Genomic DNA, 19,562 nt, shown 5'->3' on the forward strand with positions numbered 1-19,562 from the left:
TTTCCAGTAACACAACACCAATTATTTTTAAGCTAAGATTATATAAATTGAGTTTCATATCTAAAACAAAACAAAGTTGATGTATTTAAAATGTAAACAAAATGTCTTATTTGCTCAATATGAATTATATTTCAATTTACTACAGAAAATATTAATTACTTTGAAAAGTACTCTCCAACTACAGAAAATATTAAATATTAGATATGTAAATATTAAAATAAAAACAATAAGTTGTATTTCCCTTTTCTGATTTCTATGGTCTGACTGGAATATTATTTCTCCCCATAAAAATATATTAGACCTACTGTATTCAATAATTAGCTTCTCACTAAATTCAATGTTTTTAGAATCTTTTGATGTGTATATCTAGAAGGCCCATAGGCAATCATGCCTAGAAATTAACACGATCAGTCTTTAGAATACTTTGTATCCAATGGACTAAAATAAATTTTCTTATAAACATAATTCAATAATTCATTTTTTGACCAACATTTTTTATTATCTTTACACAGTACACATTTGATGTCATGGCTATAACAACAAAGACACAGATCTCACTGGAACTCAATCCACTAAGAAAAAGAGAAATAAAAACAAAGAACCACAACATATTGTGAATAAATGCTATTAAAGAAATTTGTGACTGTACATTAAAGGAAGAAGTGATCAAATCAACTTGGATGAATCAGAGAGGTTTCAAAGAATGTGAAAAGTTTAATAGGAGAGGGCATTCCAGTTAAAAGAAATAGGACTTATAAAAGCATAAAAATATTAAACAATATTGTATAGTCTTTAAAAACAGCTGAAATGAATGGAGAATAGATTATGGAATAGAAAGTGATAGAAAATAAGCATGGAGAGGTACAAAAAACAGATAACTAAAATCTTTTGATACCATGAAAATTGACCTAGAACTGATAAGAAGTCAGTCCCTAAACTGCTTTCAAGTCAACAAACACATACTCAGATTCAGGCAGCATGCTTTGTCTTAAAAACACTTGGTGAACAAAATATAACACCTGCTTCAAGAAGCATACAGTCTAACTGGGGGAGGGAAGATGTGCACACAATTAAACAAGAAATTATGAGCCAGACTTCACAAAAGGAAGCACACTGGGAGGGCACCTACCACAACTGAGGGTGGCAAAGTAAGGAGATTAAAGGTACTAGGAAGAGAACACCACAGAAACTGAGACCTAATCAAAAAAGATAACAGAACTACAAAGGTTCCATGATGAAAAAATGGAAAGGGCTGTGGAAAACAGGAATAAGAAGCTAGAAAGATGAGGTTATAGAAAGAAGAATGTTGAATTCATTCTAAGGACTATGAATAGCCTTTTGGTTTTAAACAGAAAAGTGCTGTCAATTAGACTTGCATTGCACAAAGATCATTCTGGATAAAGGGTAGCTAAAAGCTCAGAAAGAGACAAGATTAGACAGTAAGACCAGTTTGAAATGGTCTTTTGTATAAAATGCAGGCAAAAAAACAGGATGGCCTGTGCTAAGGAAAGAGAAGTGGAATTTTGAAAAGTAAATATATTCCAAAACTATTGAAGATTTAAGAAGCCTGAGTTAATAGAACTTGTTGGTTTATTTCTTTCACTGGGACTAGACTGAACAAAATGGACATGAAATGATCAGATTTAGATATATACCATTCATGTGTAGACAAAAAGGGTTATTCGGAGACCAGCCCAAAGGTAAGTGTGAAGAAAGTGTGCAATAAAGGCTTTCAGAAAGCTATTGGTGATGTGTTTCAAGACCTTAAAAATTAATATCCTTTGAATCAGTAAGTGTACCTATACAAATCTATCCTAAGGAAAACTAAAATATTTTTTAAAGTATTTCTGCTCCAAAGGTATTTACTATTAATTGTATAAAAAAAATTTTTAAACCCAAATAAGAGAAAAACTAATGAAAAACTATGGTATATCCACTCAATGGAACAGTAGTCAGCCATTACTTTATAAAGCATTTTTACAAAGAAAATTCTTTTGTGCTATTTAAGTTAATGAGAAAACACAGTTCACCACCATTTTGTAAAAATTAAAAAGAATAATACAGGTACTCCAAAATAAAACACCACTATTATTCTTTGGTCTTGAGAATATAAATTCTTATAATATTTTAAAACAAATGTGAAATGTCTATTAAATTAAAAATAACCTGAATGCCTATCAATAAAAAAGGTTGCATAAACTGTGGTATAATCATACTATGAAATGTTATATAGCTACTAAGTAGAATGTGGTGGATCCTATTTATTGACCTAGCTTAGATTCATATACTGTAAAATGGGAAAAGCATGCTGAAAATGTATATATCATACTATGCCACTTTTGTAAATAAACATGCCTAAACTTTAACATACACGTATATATATATATCTACATATGATTACATCAGAATAGAATACAATATGAAACTATATCTATTATACTATTAACCTTATTAGCCTGGTAGAGAAAATGGAAAGGTCATTTTCCCCCAAACAACAACAAAAACCCTAACAAAATATAAAAACATGTATGTCACAGCAATAAGCAAATACATAAAACAAAATTAAGTCAGTGATATAAACAGAAATATATAAAACTTGCTTAGAAGATGAAAATCAAATAAAAGTAGTGATTTAATTAAAAGATAAGTTTGTGAAAAGCCTTAATCTAAATTCCTGTTATTACTTTACTTACCATACCTGTAATAAAGCACATAAAAATTTATGATTTAATATTATGGGGGAAAGAGAACAATATATATTACAGTGTGAAATTATATAAAATAACAAAAAGGCACACATAAAAATTATAAGAAATTACACCAATTGTATCTTTCCATGAATAATTACAGTGACTTTTACTCATATTTTCTAAATGTTTCACATAATAATTCCAAGATTTTTGTGCCACGTTAGAATAGCAGTTCATAGTGTATTTGATGTGTCAAATCAAGAAAACTCAATGGTTATCAGAGGCTTAAAAATGATTTAGCAACATCAACTTGACAATGACTCTGGAATTAGACAATAATAAATTCATTAATTTATAATAGAAAACTAATTTTGTAACAAATGGAATCTGTTTTGTTCTAGAGAAGTTGTTGTGAACTTTTCTCAGTAACAATCAGTTTTGTGATTCCTAACAATGTTGTTAAAGCAATTATGTCAAGGACAAAGCTGGAAAAGAGTCAAGCTCAAAGAGAAAAGAAGTCTATTAACTAGCCCACACCATCATCAACATCAAACATTTAATTAGGGCTTAGTACAGCCAGGCATTGTCATACATATCACTAATTCTCATTAACATTACCAGTTAGGCAGTTGTCATCCCCATTTTAAAGCTGAGGAAACTGAGTCTGGTAAGCCTTAGCCTTGATTTGAACCGAGTTCTTAGCCACCAAGTTCTATAGCTAGGCTAGCCATGTTACTTATCCAATTGAGACTCCACTGAGAGTAAGAGGGCACTATTAAGAAATCTGCCTGGACAATAGGCATAAATGGGACTGTCCCCAACAAGCCAGAACACAGGCTCACCCCACCTACATATCATATTTATAAAACTTCAATTTGACACTAATGGAAAAAAGATTAGTTTTCCTTTCAACAGAATGCTGAAAAGGAATATACAGATAAGACCATTTATACAATCTTCCATTAGTTCTAACAGCTTAGAGAATTCTACTTAAGAATTCCTAGGAAGAAACACTATAATTACAGAGTTACCAGAGAAATGATATACCAATCAACTCCATATAATCTAAAAAACCAAAAATTATCATGAACACCAAAGAACTAAAATGTGTAAATGAATACTAGTGATACCTAAAAAGACTTTTTGTTGTTGTTGCAGATGGACACAATACCTTTACTTTATTTATTTATATATGTATGTGGTGCTGAGGTTTGAACCCAGTGCCTCATGTGCTAGGCAAGCGCTCTACCACTGAGCTACAACTCCAGCCCCCTAAAAGATTTCAGAAAAAAAAAATGTCATCTGGAAGATTAATAGTGCCAAAAATTTAAATTAAAGACAAAGTTCTAAATGTATCAAAGAGTAGTAATAACATTGTTGTTTGGGTTTCAATAGCACATCCTATTATAATAGAAACAGTAGCTAAATTATATCAATAGACCTGAGGCAGACTAAGCAAGGTTTTCATTGAAGAGCTAGGGGTCCTAAAATGCTGATCAACTTTAAAACAGCACACAGAGTTGATAAACACAATTAAACAAATAAGTAAAATGTAATCAAATTATGATTACATTACAATGGTAACAGAAATGTTAACACAGGTAAGAGCCAATTTACTAATAAACACAATTACTAATATTTTACTAAACTGTTAATCTCAGAACCCAGGAAAACAAAAAATAATTATGTGTGGCAGCTGGAACCTTAAAAATTTGACATTACTGTTTTTTATAATGACAAACTAAGACTAACAACCTTCTACAGCACATGCCAGAGAAGAGCCTAGAACACTGTGTGTATATCTGAAATCTGTTTCCAGGACCACAGACTTAGAATTTGATCTATTAGGCCCAAGGATTTTGATACAGAAGGTCAAAGGGACAAAATGAGAACAACACTGACCTTGAGTCCTGGTTTTCATACTTTTGGAACCATGAGAGTCACCTGGTTAAAGCACAATTTTCTGGGCCCTATTTTCCAAGTTTTAGACTCAGTAGGTCTAGGGTGGAGCTTGAGAACTGATATTTCTAACAAGTGCCCAAGTGCTCCTGATCCCTGTTAAACCACTTTGAGAACTACTGCCCTAAATTAGTGAAAATAGTACTTGGAAGGGGTTCCTGCATCCAATTAAAATAAAGACATTTTTTTAAAAAAGTGTGAATGCCTTAAAACTGATCTGTATTTTACAAGAAGGAAAGGCTTACATTTTAAAACATAACTTTTAATCTGTTTATAAAGTAATATGCTTGTGGGAAAATATTCAGAAAAAGAAATTTTAGGTATCGTTTTGTGTGTGTGTGTTTGGTCCTAGGGATTGAACCCAGGGTCTTGTGCATGAAAGCACTCCACAAATTGAGCTATATCCCCAGCCTTCAAATCTTAGAATAAAATAAAAATCACTTATAAACTCACTTCTCAGGAAAAAACACTATACACACACACACGTGTGTGTGTGGTTGTATATGTAATCTGTGAACATTTGAAGTTTTCTTACAAAAATTGTTTTCTTATAAAATTAAGGGAATGCTAAAGGGAATATGAAGATTTTTTAAACTGCTGTATCTGAACACTTTTTTATTTACTTCACATATAACATAGCATGTCCAAAATCACTGAGTACCAGTTCTTGAAGTCTGATGTTTTAAAAATAGATATACAGTTGGAATTCTTACATAAAAGTATTTTTATAAAATAAACAAAATATATAAGCAAGTGTCACCCTGCACAGTGCTGTGTTAAGTGAAACACACACATTGGACTGCCTTTGAATGATTCTGTGATGACTCTGGTGACTATGCAACAGGAGGGTATGGTTCCAAATAAATTAATTTAAGGTCCCAAATCCATGCAGCTAAGGCAGAACTGCCATAATTGAGGTACATAATGAAGATTTCAACTCATCAAGAAAAGATATTTACGGGCTGGGGATGTGGCTCAAGCGGCACGCCTGGCATGCATGTGGCCCGGGTTCAATCCTCAGCACCACATACAAACAAAGATGTTGTGTCCACCGAAAACTAAAAAATAAATATTATAATTCTCTCTCTCTCTCTCTCTCTCTCTCTCTCTCTCTCTCTCTCTCTCAAGAAAAGACATTTACAATATATTCTGTTTAAATGAGCATAAGAGGGTGGTATGTGTAAATATAAAGATATAAAAAAATATAAAGATATGAAAAAATTTTTGTGCACCAATAATCTGAATGAAGTGTTTATATTTAAGTGTTTTCATATAATAGGACTGCAGAGAAAAATCAATTTGTTACCAAATATACACCAAATGCCCATAACCTACGCCTGTATTTGTAGATTCATATACAAAAAATTAATCTGTTTAAATATTTAATGAGTGGAACAGTTTTTGAAAGTGCACAGAGTTCATAATTAACGTTTTAAAGGTCTATGATACTTTTAAAATAAATATCTGCAATCACTGAATTTTGTTGATATACCAATGTATAATTCAATATTTCTTTACTTCTAATATTGAAATTTACTATAACTAGAGAAGACTACCTTTTTAAAAGGGAGGAAAAAAGAGTAACAAGATGTATAGCATCTACCAAATAATTTAATACCATCATAAGGATTTACTATATTTTTGTTGAAATGTAAGAAATTGCTGAGTTTTGTAGGTCAATTGATATGATTCAACCTAATATTCCCAAAGAAAAGGAAAAACTGGTAGTAAATAGATTTATTGATAGCCTTATGCAAACAGTATTATAAAAGGAATGATCTCATAATTATCATATGTGGTAAAGACTCAAAACATAAATTATGTACTATTTTCTAAGTAATATTTAAGGTGCAATTTTCCCACATACTTACATATTATAAGTAATAACAGCATATATATTAATCTCATAAAAATATTTTAAAGGAAATGACTATGTAAACACAGCCAAACTTAATATCAAATATTCACTGTAATGATTAAGCAATGTGATTTATCAAACGCTATAAAGAACAATCTGCATGTTCCAAGCATGTTGCACAATTTAAATTTATTAAAAATAGAATTCATAAGGTATACTATATATTTTATTACTTATTCCTTTTTCATTAAAAAACAGCTAGAAAAAATATTTAATGATGGCTAAATGGTAACAGCTTTATTTCATGTATCAAATACCATGCCACTTGTAATAAGAATTTAATATGCACTATCAATAAATATTTCTAATTTTTACCCAAAAGAGGAATAAAATAACAGTTCTCTGAAACAATTTGTCTTAATCCTACAAAAAAAATCTATATACAACAATACCTTTAAAAATATATTTACCTCTTCCTTTTGGAGGATGTATATTTAAATATGAAATATGTATAAATAGTATTAAATGTATTTGGGGGTCAAGAAATGGTTATAAACAATGAAGAAAAAAAAGAATAAACATATCTTCATACATAAAACCTGAAGATTTTTCAACTTATTCTTTTTTGCATGTATATAAAGTACGTTTTTTCTAAAAAGACATAAAAGCACAATTTTGAACTGGACTAATATGAAGCATGGTGCAATTATGCCCAAATGGCAAAGATCATGAATGACTAAAAAAACAGAAAGGAAAAGACTAGATCAATATGAATTTTGTATCATGGTCAAATATGTAAGTCCAAAGTCTGGGTCAAAGACATATTCTCAGAATTTTTTCTTTATAAAAAATTACCATCAGTGGTAGTTACTGATACACAGCAGATGGTAAAATTTCTTAATTGTTGACTTATTCCATAAAACGCCCTACTAAATTAATCTATGTTATTAACACAATTATAAATACCCTGAATATTTTCATGAGTTATCAGAATGTTACTAATTTTAGTGATTTCTTACCAAATCATACAATTTTCTAAATTTCTCAGTGGTCTTAGTATAGTACAATAAAGTTTTCCTACTTTTTTTTTCTCTGTGGCAACATCTTACCTCTTCCTTCTTCTAATCTATGTCTTCTGATTACACGCTGCCGTTTTTCTTCTTGTCGTAACTGTAGGTGTTCTTCAATGTTAACCCCAGGTACTGGGACAGCTAGATGATTGATCAAAACAATAATAATAACAATAATAATAATAATAACAACAACAACAACAACAACAATACATGTTATATAATAGCTAAAACAGACTACACAAAACTCAAGAAAGTAAAAGCTAACAAAAACATGATGTAAAACAAATTAGTTTTACTGTAAGAATTCTTAGCAAAAAAGGGAAAAAGAATCTCATCACTTAATTTCATAATGTCAGTTACCAAAAGAGCAATACTGCATTTATTAACTATTACTCTAATTTTTAAGCATGTACCTAATAGAATTTATTTAAAATATCTGAATTATCGAATAGAGAAAAAGATGTTCAGTATAATAAATCAAGTTACCTAAAAGAAGATCTAAAGGTATCATTTCTTTTACTGCATCAAGAATCCCTCTTTGTCTTGCCTCTTGACCATCCAACTCTCTTGCACAAGCCTTGCAACATCCACACACAGCACAGCCAGATTCTCCAGAACCACAACCACAGATCCTATTTAAAAATAGACAAAGAACAATAAAACAGGGTTAACTGAAATCCTTTAATCTTTCCTTAAAATTCTTTTCTTTCTTTTGTTTGTTTTTTTGATACCAGGGATTGAACTCAGGGGCATTCAACCCAGTTCTATTTTGCATTTTATTTAGAATCTCAGGGTCTCACTGAGTCGCTTAGTATCTCACTCTTGCTGAGGCTGGTTTTGAACTCAAGATCCTCCTGTCTCAGCCTCCGAAGCCACTGGGATTACAGGCATGGTGGCTCCTTAAAATTCTTTTCTAACTTATTTTCCATGTTTCTGAGATGAAGTTAATTTTAAAGAAAAGGAATGAACAAGTAAATAATTTTAAGAGTTTAGCCAGGTGCGTGGTGCATGACTATAATCCCAAAGACTCAATAAGACTGCAATAAGGCCTGTCTCAGCAACTTAGCAAGGTCCTGTCTAAAAATAAATAAATAAATAAATAAAAATAAAAGAGCTAGGGATGATGTAGCTTGGTGGTAAGATACCTTTAAGTTCAATCCTCAATATCCCTCAAAATTAATAATACATTTTTAAAATTAAAAACTATAAATAAGAGTTTATTAAACTCCTAACAGGCATTTTTATTTTCAAAAGAAGAAAAAAAGAGTCTGCCATTGTTAAAGTCACTATTCAAAAAAACATTCTTTTACAAGTTTTCTCAATAAAACAGTAGCAGCTTTTGTATTAAGTGGCCTGGGTGGGTCATTGGCTAGTAAGCAAATAACACTGCTACCTACCAGGTAAGTTAAGGGAGGTGATGGCAGCTATCAGTGAGTAAGCCCAGCTTGTCAGCTTCATACGTAAGTGTTCCCCCTCTTCTTTATATGCCATCATCTGCCATTCTCTCTGCTTACTGTGCCCAATTATCTGTTCTTTTTCTATTTCTTTGTTTCATATTAATACTGTGAATTCTAAGACCTTCTTGGAGGTCTTGTGAACTATATGACATGTGTTTACAACAAAATAAGGCAAGAATACTCCCAGAAGTTGGCTAAATGGCAAATGAAGAACTAACTTCTTTGTCAGGTTTTGTAGATATACAAGTCATATCTTTAATATTATTTGTTGGATCAGTCCTTAAAAACTTTTGACAGCTTTATTGAGACCATAATTAATCAGATTTGTAGAGGTACAAGAACAAGGATCTACCTGACAGCAGTCTGAAAGACACAGCGAGGTACTCTGCAAAACTCTTTTAGCTTTTAAAAGCAAGTTATTACTGACAATTTGGAGGATCACTAACACACACTATAAAAATTGTGATAGGGCGGGGGCTATGGCTCAGCGGTAGAGTGCTTGCCTAGCATGTGCAAAGCCCTAGGTTGGGTCCTCAGCACCACATAAAAATAAATTAAATAAAATAAAGGTATAGTGTCCAACTACAACTAAAAAATAAATATTTTTTTAAAAAAATTGTTATAAAATAATATGCCCTATTGAATTGTCCAAGGACATTATTTTTAAAATAGTGTTTATAAAACTAATCCTTTTCAAACTTTTCCAAAAAAACTCAAGAGGAAAGAACACTTACTCATTCTATCAGGCCAGGAGTACCCTGATACCAAATTCAAAGACACAACAAGGAAATAAAAATAAAAACACAAACCAATATACTTCATAAACATTGATGCAAAAATACTCAACAATATACTAACAAACCAAATTCAGCATCATATTAAAAGGAACATTCCATGACAAAGACAATTCATTCCCGAAATACAACATAAGAAAATCAATGTAATATTTCACATTAACAGAATAAAGGGGGAAAAACCCACATGATTATCTCAATCAATACAGAAAAAGTATTAGATAAATCTAATTCGATATTTTATAATTTAAAAAAATATTCAAAATACTAGGAATAGATGGAACTACCTCAACAAAATAAAAGCCATATGTGAAAAACATATAATGAGCATCATACTCAATGGTGAAAAACTGCTTTTCCTCTAAGATCTCAAACAGACATGGATGCTCAGTTTCACCACTTCCATTCAATGTAGTATTGGAAAGTCTAGCCAGGACAATTAGGTAAGAATAAAAAATAAAAGGCATCCAAATTTGAAAGAAGTAAAATTACCTCTGTTCAAAAATAGTATGATCTCATACATAGAAAGCTCTAAAGAACAAAATCAGCAGTCAACACACAAAACTCACTTATACTTTTTTTAATATTTATTTTTTAGTTGTAGTTGGACACAATACCTCTATTTATTTATTTTTATGTGGTGCTAAGGATCGAACCCAGAGCCCTGCATGTGCTAGGCGAGCACTCTTACCGCTGAGCACAACCCCAGGCCTCACCTGTACTTCTGAATACTGACAATGAACAATTTGTAAAGAAAATTGCAACAAAAATTTCAATTACAATAACATCAAAAAGAATAAAATACTTTGTAATGAACTTAAAGAAGTGAAAGATTTGTACAATAAAAACTACAACACACAGCTGAAAGACATTAAAGACAGAAACAAATGGAAACACATCCCATGTTCAAGTACTAAAAAACTTTAATATTGCTAAAATAGATATACTACCCAAATCCACCTGCAGATTCAATGTAATTCCTATCATCATCAAAAGATAATAGAGAAAAATATATCCTAAAATTCATACAGAATTCCTAGGAACCCTATATGGTCAAAAAATCTTGACAAAGAACAACAAATTACTCATACATCCTAATTTCAAAACTTACTACAAGGCAACAGTAGTCAATCAAAAGTGTGATGCTGGCATAACAGAATTTCACTGACCAAAGGAAGAACAGAGAGCCCAAAAATAAACCCTCACATATACCCTCAAGTGAATTTTTAACAAGGTTGAAAAGTTATTAAATGGAGAAAGGACAGTCTTTTCAACAGATGGTGTGGGAAAACTAGATATCCACATACATAAAAATGAAACTGGATCTTTAAACCTAACACCATATGAAAAATGAACACAAAAAGTATCAAAGACCTAAATGGAAGACCTAAATATATAAAAACTCTTAGAAGAAATTATCAGGCAAACACTTCACAGCATGGATTTGATAATGATTTCTTAGCTATAATGCCAAAGATATAGGCAACAACAAAATAGACAAACTGAACTTCATGAAAATTAAAACTTTTGTGAAACGAAAAGCAATATCAACAGAGTAAAAAGGCAACCTACAGACACAATTTATTTGTAAATTGTATCTCTGACAAGGAATTACTATGCAGAATATATGGAGAACTTTTAAAACTCAACACAAAATAAGCAACTGAATTCAAAAACAGGCAAAAGAGTTGAATATATTTCTCTAAAGATCTATAAATAGCCAAGAAGCAAGTGAAAGATGTTTAATGTCAGTAATTATTAGAAAAGGTCAAATTAAAACTATAATAAGGAACCAATGCATACCCGTTCAGGATGGCTACTAATCAAAAAAAGAAAAATTATAAAATAACAAGTGTTGGTAAGGATGTGGAGAAACTAGAGTACTTGTGTACTATTAGGAATGTAAATTGGTACAAGCTGTGGAAAACAAAACGGTGGTCCCTCAAAAGATCAAAAATAAACTGATAATATAATCCAGCAATCCCACTAAATCTAAAGAGTACTGGGGATTAAACTAGAGCAAATTATATCCCATGCTTGTGTAATTATGTCAAAATGAATCCCAATATTATATGACTATAATGTATTAATTAAAAAATGGTTTAAATGAATCAAATGAAAGACAAAATTAAAGTTAACACCAAATTATAAATTGTCATAATAAAAAACAAGTATGAGAATCATAATTATATATTAATGTGCCTTTAAGAAACAACACAGTAAATATACTCTACAGTCATTTGAAAGAAATGTTTTCTACAGTAGGAATCCTCATCTTACCCTCCAGGAACTCTGTCTGGACGCCCACTGCTAACACAGCTGGCTCCATAACCCGTGCAGTCTCCACACACAGTGCATACCATGCACTGCTCCAGCTTCCACTTATGCATGCCTGGAGGGCACATCATGGATTTCTCATCTTTTTCATCTAGTTCTTCTTCCAGGTCTTCATCCATTGCTGTTGCCATATTTTCAACTCCAAACCCTATTTGACAGATCAATTTAGAATTTTTGTATGGATTATGACCATCTCTAAAAAACTGAATATTTCCCAATTTAAAAACTATATAACACAATGCTAGTCCAAGTGATTATACAAAGGATTGCTAAAATATAAGTGTAATAAAAATAAATTTTAATTTAGAATTTGCTAATTCTCTGCCCATTTCCTTTCTGCAAAAGGAGGCAGGGAAGACTATTGTCAAATACATCTCTTCACTATCAATCATACTTTTAAATCTTCTGTGACTTTGTCTCTCTTTTCTGTCCTCACTACCAACACCTTCATTTGACAGATCTAAGAAAACCTAATTGCACTAAGCCAAGATCACCCCACTCTAGAATACCCTCCCACTATCATAAAATACATATTTAAATATGTCTGACTTCCCAATGTACAAAATTTCAATGTCCTTCAAGGTCTTCAAATGAACAAAATTCCTCAGCAAGAAACAATCACAATATGGCTCCCAATTTTCTTCGACCTCATTTCTCCCATGTGAATTACATTCCAATTACTTTTCAAACATCTTGAGTCTTTTCACATGCTGAGGGCTTCATTCTTGCTCCTTCTACCTTGCACAAATACTTTCTCTCCCTCCTTCCAAAAAGATCTAGTGCCTCTGATTCCTGAGTTCCTTGGGGACATATTTATAAGATGCTATACCCTTCCATATTTATAAGATGCTTCTCCCTATCTTACCTAGCAGAGAATTTTTTAGTCTTCAAGAATTCTGCTAAGGGGCTGGGGTTGTAGCTCAGCGGTAGAGTGCTTGCCTAGCACATGCGAGGTCCTGGGCTCAATCCTCAGGACCACATAAAAATAAATAAATTAAATAAAGGTATTGTGTCCAACTACAACTAAAAAATAAATATTAAAAAAAAAGAATTCTGCTCAGAAGTCATTTCCTAAGAAAGCACTTACTACCTTGTCTAGGGAGTTAGTCACTATTCTCAAAGCCCATTCATACCTCAACTGCAACTTTTTAAATTCTGTTATAATTTATTCAACTATATTTTTTTAAATTGAATGTCAAATACGCTCCAAGGATTCCATATGGAAGTGTTAGCAAGCTTTTTATAAAGGGCTGGATAATAAATAATCTAGACTCTGTGGGCAATATTAATATATGCCACATTTTTTTATAACCCTTTACAATTATAAAATCCATTTTTAGCTTGGAGAGCTATATAAAAAATGGTAGTGAGCAAATAAGACATCAGAATATAGTTCACTATATCTTTACTAGAGGCACTACAGACTATGATATTTAACATCTAGTGAGAAAGATAGATATTTTCAAATAACCAAACAAGTGTAAAAACACAACTCTGATAAGGTTATGAAGGAACACATAGTACAGAAGAGCAAATCTGTGCAAATCAAGTAATTATATTTATGTTTCTCTTTCCCACTGGATTTAGACCTTCAAAGGCATGGTTGTTTTTTACTTACTTGAACTTCTTTATTCTTAGTCAATATTATTATCTTGTTTCTTTTTGTACTGGGAATTGAACCCAGAGTGCTTAACCACTGAGATACATCCTCAGCTCTTTTCTGTATTTTATTTAGAGACAGGGTTGAGTTGCTTAGGGCCTGGCTAAATTACGGAGGCTGGCCTGGAACTTGAGATTCTCCTGCCCTAGTCTCCTGAGCCACTGGGATTATAGGCATGTGTCACGGCTCTTATATTTCTTATACCAGTAATAAGCATCTAACAGACCTACCACTCAATACAGGTTTACAATCAAGAAATAAACTCATAATATACTTAGCTGGTTTTGACTTTGCCACATCTAAGCTATGAACAGGCTGAGAAATGAGATAATGTCTGAAAGCCTACTTATCAATATCATAACAGTGGTGAGTTCTAGAGAGAAACAGAATATAATAATAAGCCTTGAAAGGGAATACAGAGCATTTGAATTTTATCTGTAATTTTCCACTAAAAAATGACAATATGGTCATAGGTAAAAATTTTTTTAAATTTCAATATTATCTTCTGTACTTTCCCTATTTTAAAATTTAAAAAATCTCTATATGTTCTTTTTGATTTTGCAATCCATATTTATTTTATGTGTCATAGTTTACTCATCTGCTTTCTAATTCACTAAGACAGTGGGTGGGATTCCTATTGAGGAAAAATATTTTAATTTCATTTTGATTATTATAGAACTTCCCCTATGAATCCAGAACATCAATGATAATTTATGCCAATGTTCACAAGTTTCAGAAAATAATTGTTCAGCTCAGCAACTCTCATAAAACAATTTGTGTATATATTTATATCATATATAGAAAACTAAACTGATTCTCTTCTTTGACATAGTAGTATTATCCAAAACTACGGTTCACCAGTTTAGCAAAAAGATAAAATATTTCCATTGTGAAATAACCCATTTCTTTTTTAAAATTAGTATACTTCTAACAGACCGTCCTTTAAAAAAAAAAAACTGCTGTATTTTAAACACAAGCATACACACACATACACACTTTCCCAAAGACCATAACAGCAGGACAACCAAAGGGAAAATTCCTCCTTTCCTTAAGAAGTCTAAGGGTTGATACAAAGAATACTGTGATCAAGTTGCCATCTACAAGTTAGCCTTATCTTGACAAAAGATCAAATATTCATAAAAATCATTCCTAGTTGTCAAGAAAAGATTAAATTACAGATCACACATGCTGTTAAACAGGAGAAATTTGCCAGAGAAACTGCTGACAAAAAATAGTTAAAACTGAAGACATGATATAAAAGAAGCTAATAACAGAGTTTAGGAAATTCACTTTTCCAAAACAATTTCATCATCAAAATGCCAAATTAAAGATAGACAATCAAATTTATGTAGAATTTTAGAAACCATTTAGTAAGCCAGTTCATTTGCCCAGAAATTACATATTGATTCAATTTTTCAGTGATATACTTCTTTGCAATAACTTATCAAATAAATAAGAAATTCAGAAGTTTTCCTAATTCATAGTAAGAAATCAAAATCATTCTGAATAAGAGTGAGTTTCTTCAGTATGTCCTGAAAAACTGACAAAAAGGCAACACAAATTTTAATATTCAAAAATTAAATACCTACCTTTGCCTCCTTGGCTCATGGCACCAGTGTCTCGTCCACATTGTCCTTTATTATTTACACCAAATGTCCAAACTTCTCCATTCTTCATTAAAACACATGTGTGAGCTTTGCCCATAGCTACCTGAATTACAAAATGGCCCTTCAAATCCGTCACCAAACCTATAGAAAAGATACAAATTTGGTAAAAACAACTTTAAAAAAAAAAAAAAAAACCTTCTATTCCTAGTAAAAGAACTACTTCAATGTAGAACTCTGTATCTCTGGGCAAAATAATTCACAACAATGGGAAATGATTGACCAAGAGAGTAGGAGGGTATCATTAAATTAATTTATTTTGTAATGACGTTTCAATGTATCTTAAAACTCAGACTTGGGACAAATGTTTATGTTATCTAACTTTATCTCAACTTTCCTCCTGAATGCCTGCTCCACATACCAATACCTCAACAGTACTTGGAAGAGTCAACAGTTCTCAAACTTTCCTGGTACAGGCACTAAGAAACCTGTAAATCAGTTACCTTGCCTGTTTTGTTCTGCCTCCACAAAACAAAGTAAAATCCTTGCCACTGTAATGACATTGATTTTATAGAAACCTGTAAGATTTTCTAAAGCAGTAGTTTTCAGTTCTTTTCCATCTATAATACTTTCTTCTACAATCTACTTCTTAAATTTCTACAATCTATTTCTTAAATTTCCCTTATTCACATATTAGTTTTATTATATTTGTCACATCCAAGTGCCACATTATATATTTAGTATTTTTATATCACCTTTGACAGAAGTATGTCTAACTTTATAAAGTAGTAATATCAATAAAATTCAGACTATTAAATATTTTTCTAATGTACTTTAAAATAAAAACAATGTTCAAAAATTATTTATTTAAATTGCAAATATTACCTATCTTTTACAACATGCTAGGAAAATTATTCTACACTAGGAACTCTGATATAAGCTTCCACAAGTTGGCCTTCCTTTTCTTTTACACTAGTTTTGCCTTTTAATGAAGTTCACCTCAAAAAATTCCTACTTTCAGTATTTATTATACTTGAAAAAGATATGTGCCATATAGATTTAACAGAAGTACTTCTTTTAACAGTACTAGCTGACATATTTTGAGACCTTACGTGTTTTAGGCTCTGTGAAAAGCACTTTAATTCCTACAATTTTCAAGTATCAACGCCTACATTTTTTGGTAACAACTATATGAAGCAGGTACTATCACTAGTCCCTTTTAAGGGCCAGAAGAAAAGGGAAAAGAAAAACGAAAACCCTGAAATGTTAAGTAAACTGTTAAACAATAAACATGTTGGTACCAGCATCAGAGCCCATGTCCATAACCATTAAACCATATCCCTTGATTATCTTACCCAATTGTTTCTCAGATTCTCAGAGGGCAGGAAGGGACCACATCAGTGGTCTATGCTGACTAAATGAATATTTTCCACCAGTCCTAGCCAAGAGGATTTTAGCAAGTAACAACTGTTGCTTGAACATTATTTTTAAACTTCACACGTACTAAACCAAAAGTCTGATTCACTAACAGTTGAAGCCAACTTTAAATCTACACATTACCATATTAAGCCAGCTCACACCACCTAAGTACAACTCAACCTAATAATTGCTATAATTGTTCTATGTGTACCATTTTCCCAGCATAAAATAATCACTTAAACTTCTAATAATAAACTTATTAATTCCAGTTTCCTTATTACAAAAAAAAATTCAAAGGCTTTACACATATATCTTGCATAAAATCCTCTTAAGTGGATAACTCATTCTTTATACTAATTCTTGATTGCCAGGAAGAACAATCAAATACAAAGAGTTTTAGAGACTAGAGTTTACAATTATAAAACTATTTAGCTAATTCTATCCTTCCCACCCACTTTTTAATGTTTTGTTTATCAGTTACCCAGTCACTTGGCAAGTAATTCTTGAGACCCTACCATGTGCCAGACACTGTACTGGGTTAGGAATATAATACTAGAGAAACAGAGAAAAAAAGAATCTCACCTTCATGACCTAGTTGAGAGAGAAATAATTCATTCACCAATTTGCTTTGTTATGAAAATCATTTCCTTCAGGGTACTACCATTGCCCAAGGGTCATGGCACATGAGCAACTGAGTCTGGGAAAGCTTTGCTTTGCTCACTAAAGTAAAGTGTCACTCACAAGCTCTATGACTACCTCTTCATGAAATTAGGGACAGTTTCTAGTGACAAAGGAAAATTTCTTTCCAAATGAAACACTTAAAATAAAATGTAAAAATGTAAATTTTCTAAACATATCTTTATAACACTTAATGACTAGAATTTGACCTTCTTTGTATAAAAGTTAAATGATTTTTAAGTTCTTTTATTACTTACTTGAACTATCAGAATAAATGGCATCTTTTCCAAACATGTACAGTTCTCCATCTTTAGATATAACAGAACTACTTCCATTATTGCAAGCTGTAAACACCACAATCTTTCCTTCCATTTTAATTATCTTTTTAGGTTTATAAGGTTTTGATTGCCGTCTGCTCTTAGCTTAAAAAATAGTAAGAAAATTATTTAAGGCATCTATATAGAAACAATAATAACAGCAGTTTGTATCCAACGCCCCCAAAATAGAGCATATTATATGCAGTTATGATATACTTTATTTATTTTCAAAATATTTTCTCCAGCATGTTAATTAAAATGAGTCAACTTGCCAGCTTCATCTGGTCAATTAATATTTAAGCTATCACTGTCAGATCTTCCTTCTTTGTAACACATGGAAATTCCCAATGAGTAATACCACTTTTCCACCAAACTTCAGGGGTGCCCAATTTCTGCTTTAGCTTTTACATTATCAACTCCATTCTATAATAATCTATAAATATCATTACATTTTTATATGACATAATCCATCTACATATGTACAGTAACTACTTAACCTCAAGAAAAGAAAGAAAATGTTCTCCAAATATTAAAAGAAAAACTGGCTATGCTGAAGTTTCTATGAGACGGTAATATATTTTAAAGCTATATTAAGCAATTTTTCCAATGTAACTTTTATTTTCACATGATTTTTACATATGTGTTGACTTCAAAACCTAATCCTTTTAAGTTGTAACTCCAATGTACAAAAGAGAAGTCACAAAAAAATAACACCTTTCCTCAAGACTCTAAATAGAAGAATAGAAAATGTAAGAGATTATACATTTTTTCCTTGCTGAGTGATAGCTATCAGAGAAAGAACACTAAAAATAGTAATCCCTGGTCAACAGATGAATGGATAAAGAAAATATGGTGTACACACAATGAAATTTTACTCAGCTACAAAGAGAAATGAAACTATGTCATTTGCTGGTAAATGGATAGAAGAAACACTGTGCTAAGTGAAATAAGCCAGACTCAAAAAGTCAAAGAGTTGAATATTCTCTCTCATATGCAGACACAAGAGAAAATTATTTTTTTTTTTAAAGGGGAATCTCATGAAAATAGAAGAGAGGAAAGTTGAACTGAGGAAAGGGACTGTGGGGCTGGGGGAAGGAAGGGAAGGGAAAGCACAGGAATGCAGAATGAAAATGAACCAATTATGCTATGTGCATGTATTGATACATTACAACCAGTTTCACTTTTATGTATAACTATAATGTGCCAATTTAAAAAAATAATGAATTAACACAAGACCAGGGACTGGGTTGCGGCTCGGCAGTACAGTTCTGCTTGGCATGTATCGGGCACTAGGTTCAATCCTCAGCACCACATAAAAATAAATAAAATAAAGGTATTGTGTCTACTTACAATTAAAAAAGAAACATTTAAAAAAAAATAGAAGACCAGTAGAGAAAAGGGATGAGGGAGAAAGAGGGGGAAAGGACGGAGGGAAGTATTAGGGACTGGAATAGAGCAAATTATGTCATACAAATTTATGAATATGTCAAAATAAACCTATTTGATATAGTTACAATGCACTAATAAAAACATCAGTAATCCATAATCAACAATATTATATGAGCTTGCATAAGATTTACCTTCATTCTGAATATATATTCCTTCCAAAGTTTTCAGCTTTCTAAAAATGTTCTATTGGAATAAATAAGTTTTAAAAATAACACCAACTGATGCAACAGAATTAGCATATACTGCAGGGAACAGTCATGTATCCAT

The 19,562-nt window shown here is 31.6% G+C and overlaps 1 protein-coding gene across 12 annotated transcripts in view; it reads right to left on the minus strand.

The window, feature by feature from the left end:
- Positions 1–19,562, minus strand: part of MYCBP2 (MYC binding protein 2) — a 295,622-nt gene that overhangs the window by 183,889 nt on the left and 92,171 nt on the right. For all 12 annotated transcript variants that reach the window (XM_081291229.1, XM_081291222.1, XM_081291231.1 and 9 more), the window contains 5 exons: positions 17,787–17,951; positions 15,418–15,576; positions 12,112–12,316; positions 8,067–8,212; positions 7,617–7,718 (listed from right to left, as the gene is read on the minus strand). In XM_081291229.1, the coding sequence (XP_081147355.1) occupies positions 7,617–7,718; positions 8,067–8,212; positions 12,112–12,316; positions 15,418–15,576; positions 17,787–17,951 (777 nt within the window). The remainder of the gene's footprint in view (positions 1–7,616; positions 7,719–8,066; positions 8,213–12,111; positions 12,317–15,417; positions 15,577–17,786; positions 17,952–19,562) is intronic.

The sequence above is a fragment of the Spermophilus citellus genome, assembly GCF_964194105.1.
Source record: "Spermophilus citellus genome assembly, chromosome: 1".
Taxonomy (NCBI): Eukaryota; Metazoa; Chordata; class Mammalia; order Rodentia; family Sciuridae; genus Spermophilus; species Spermophilus citellus.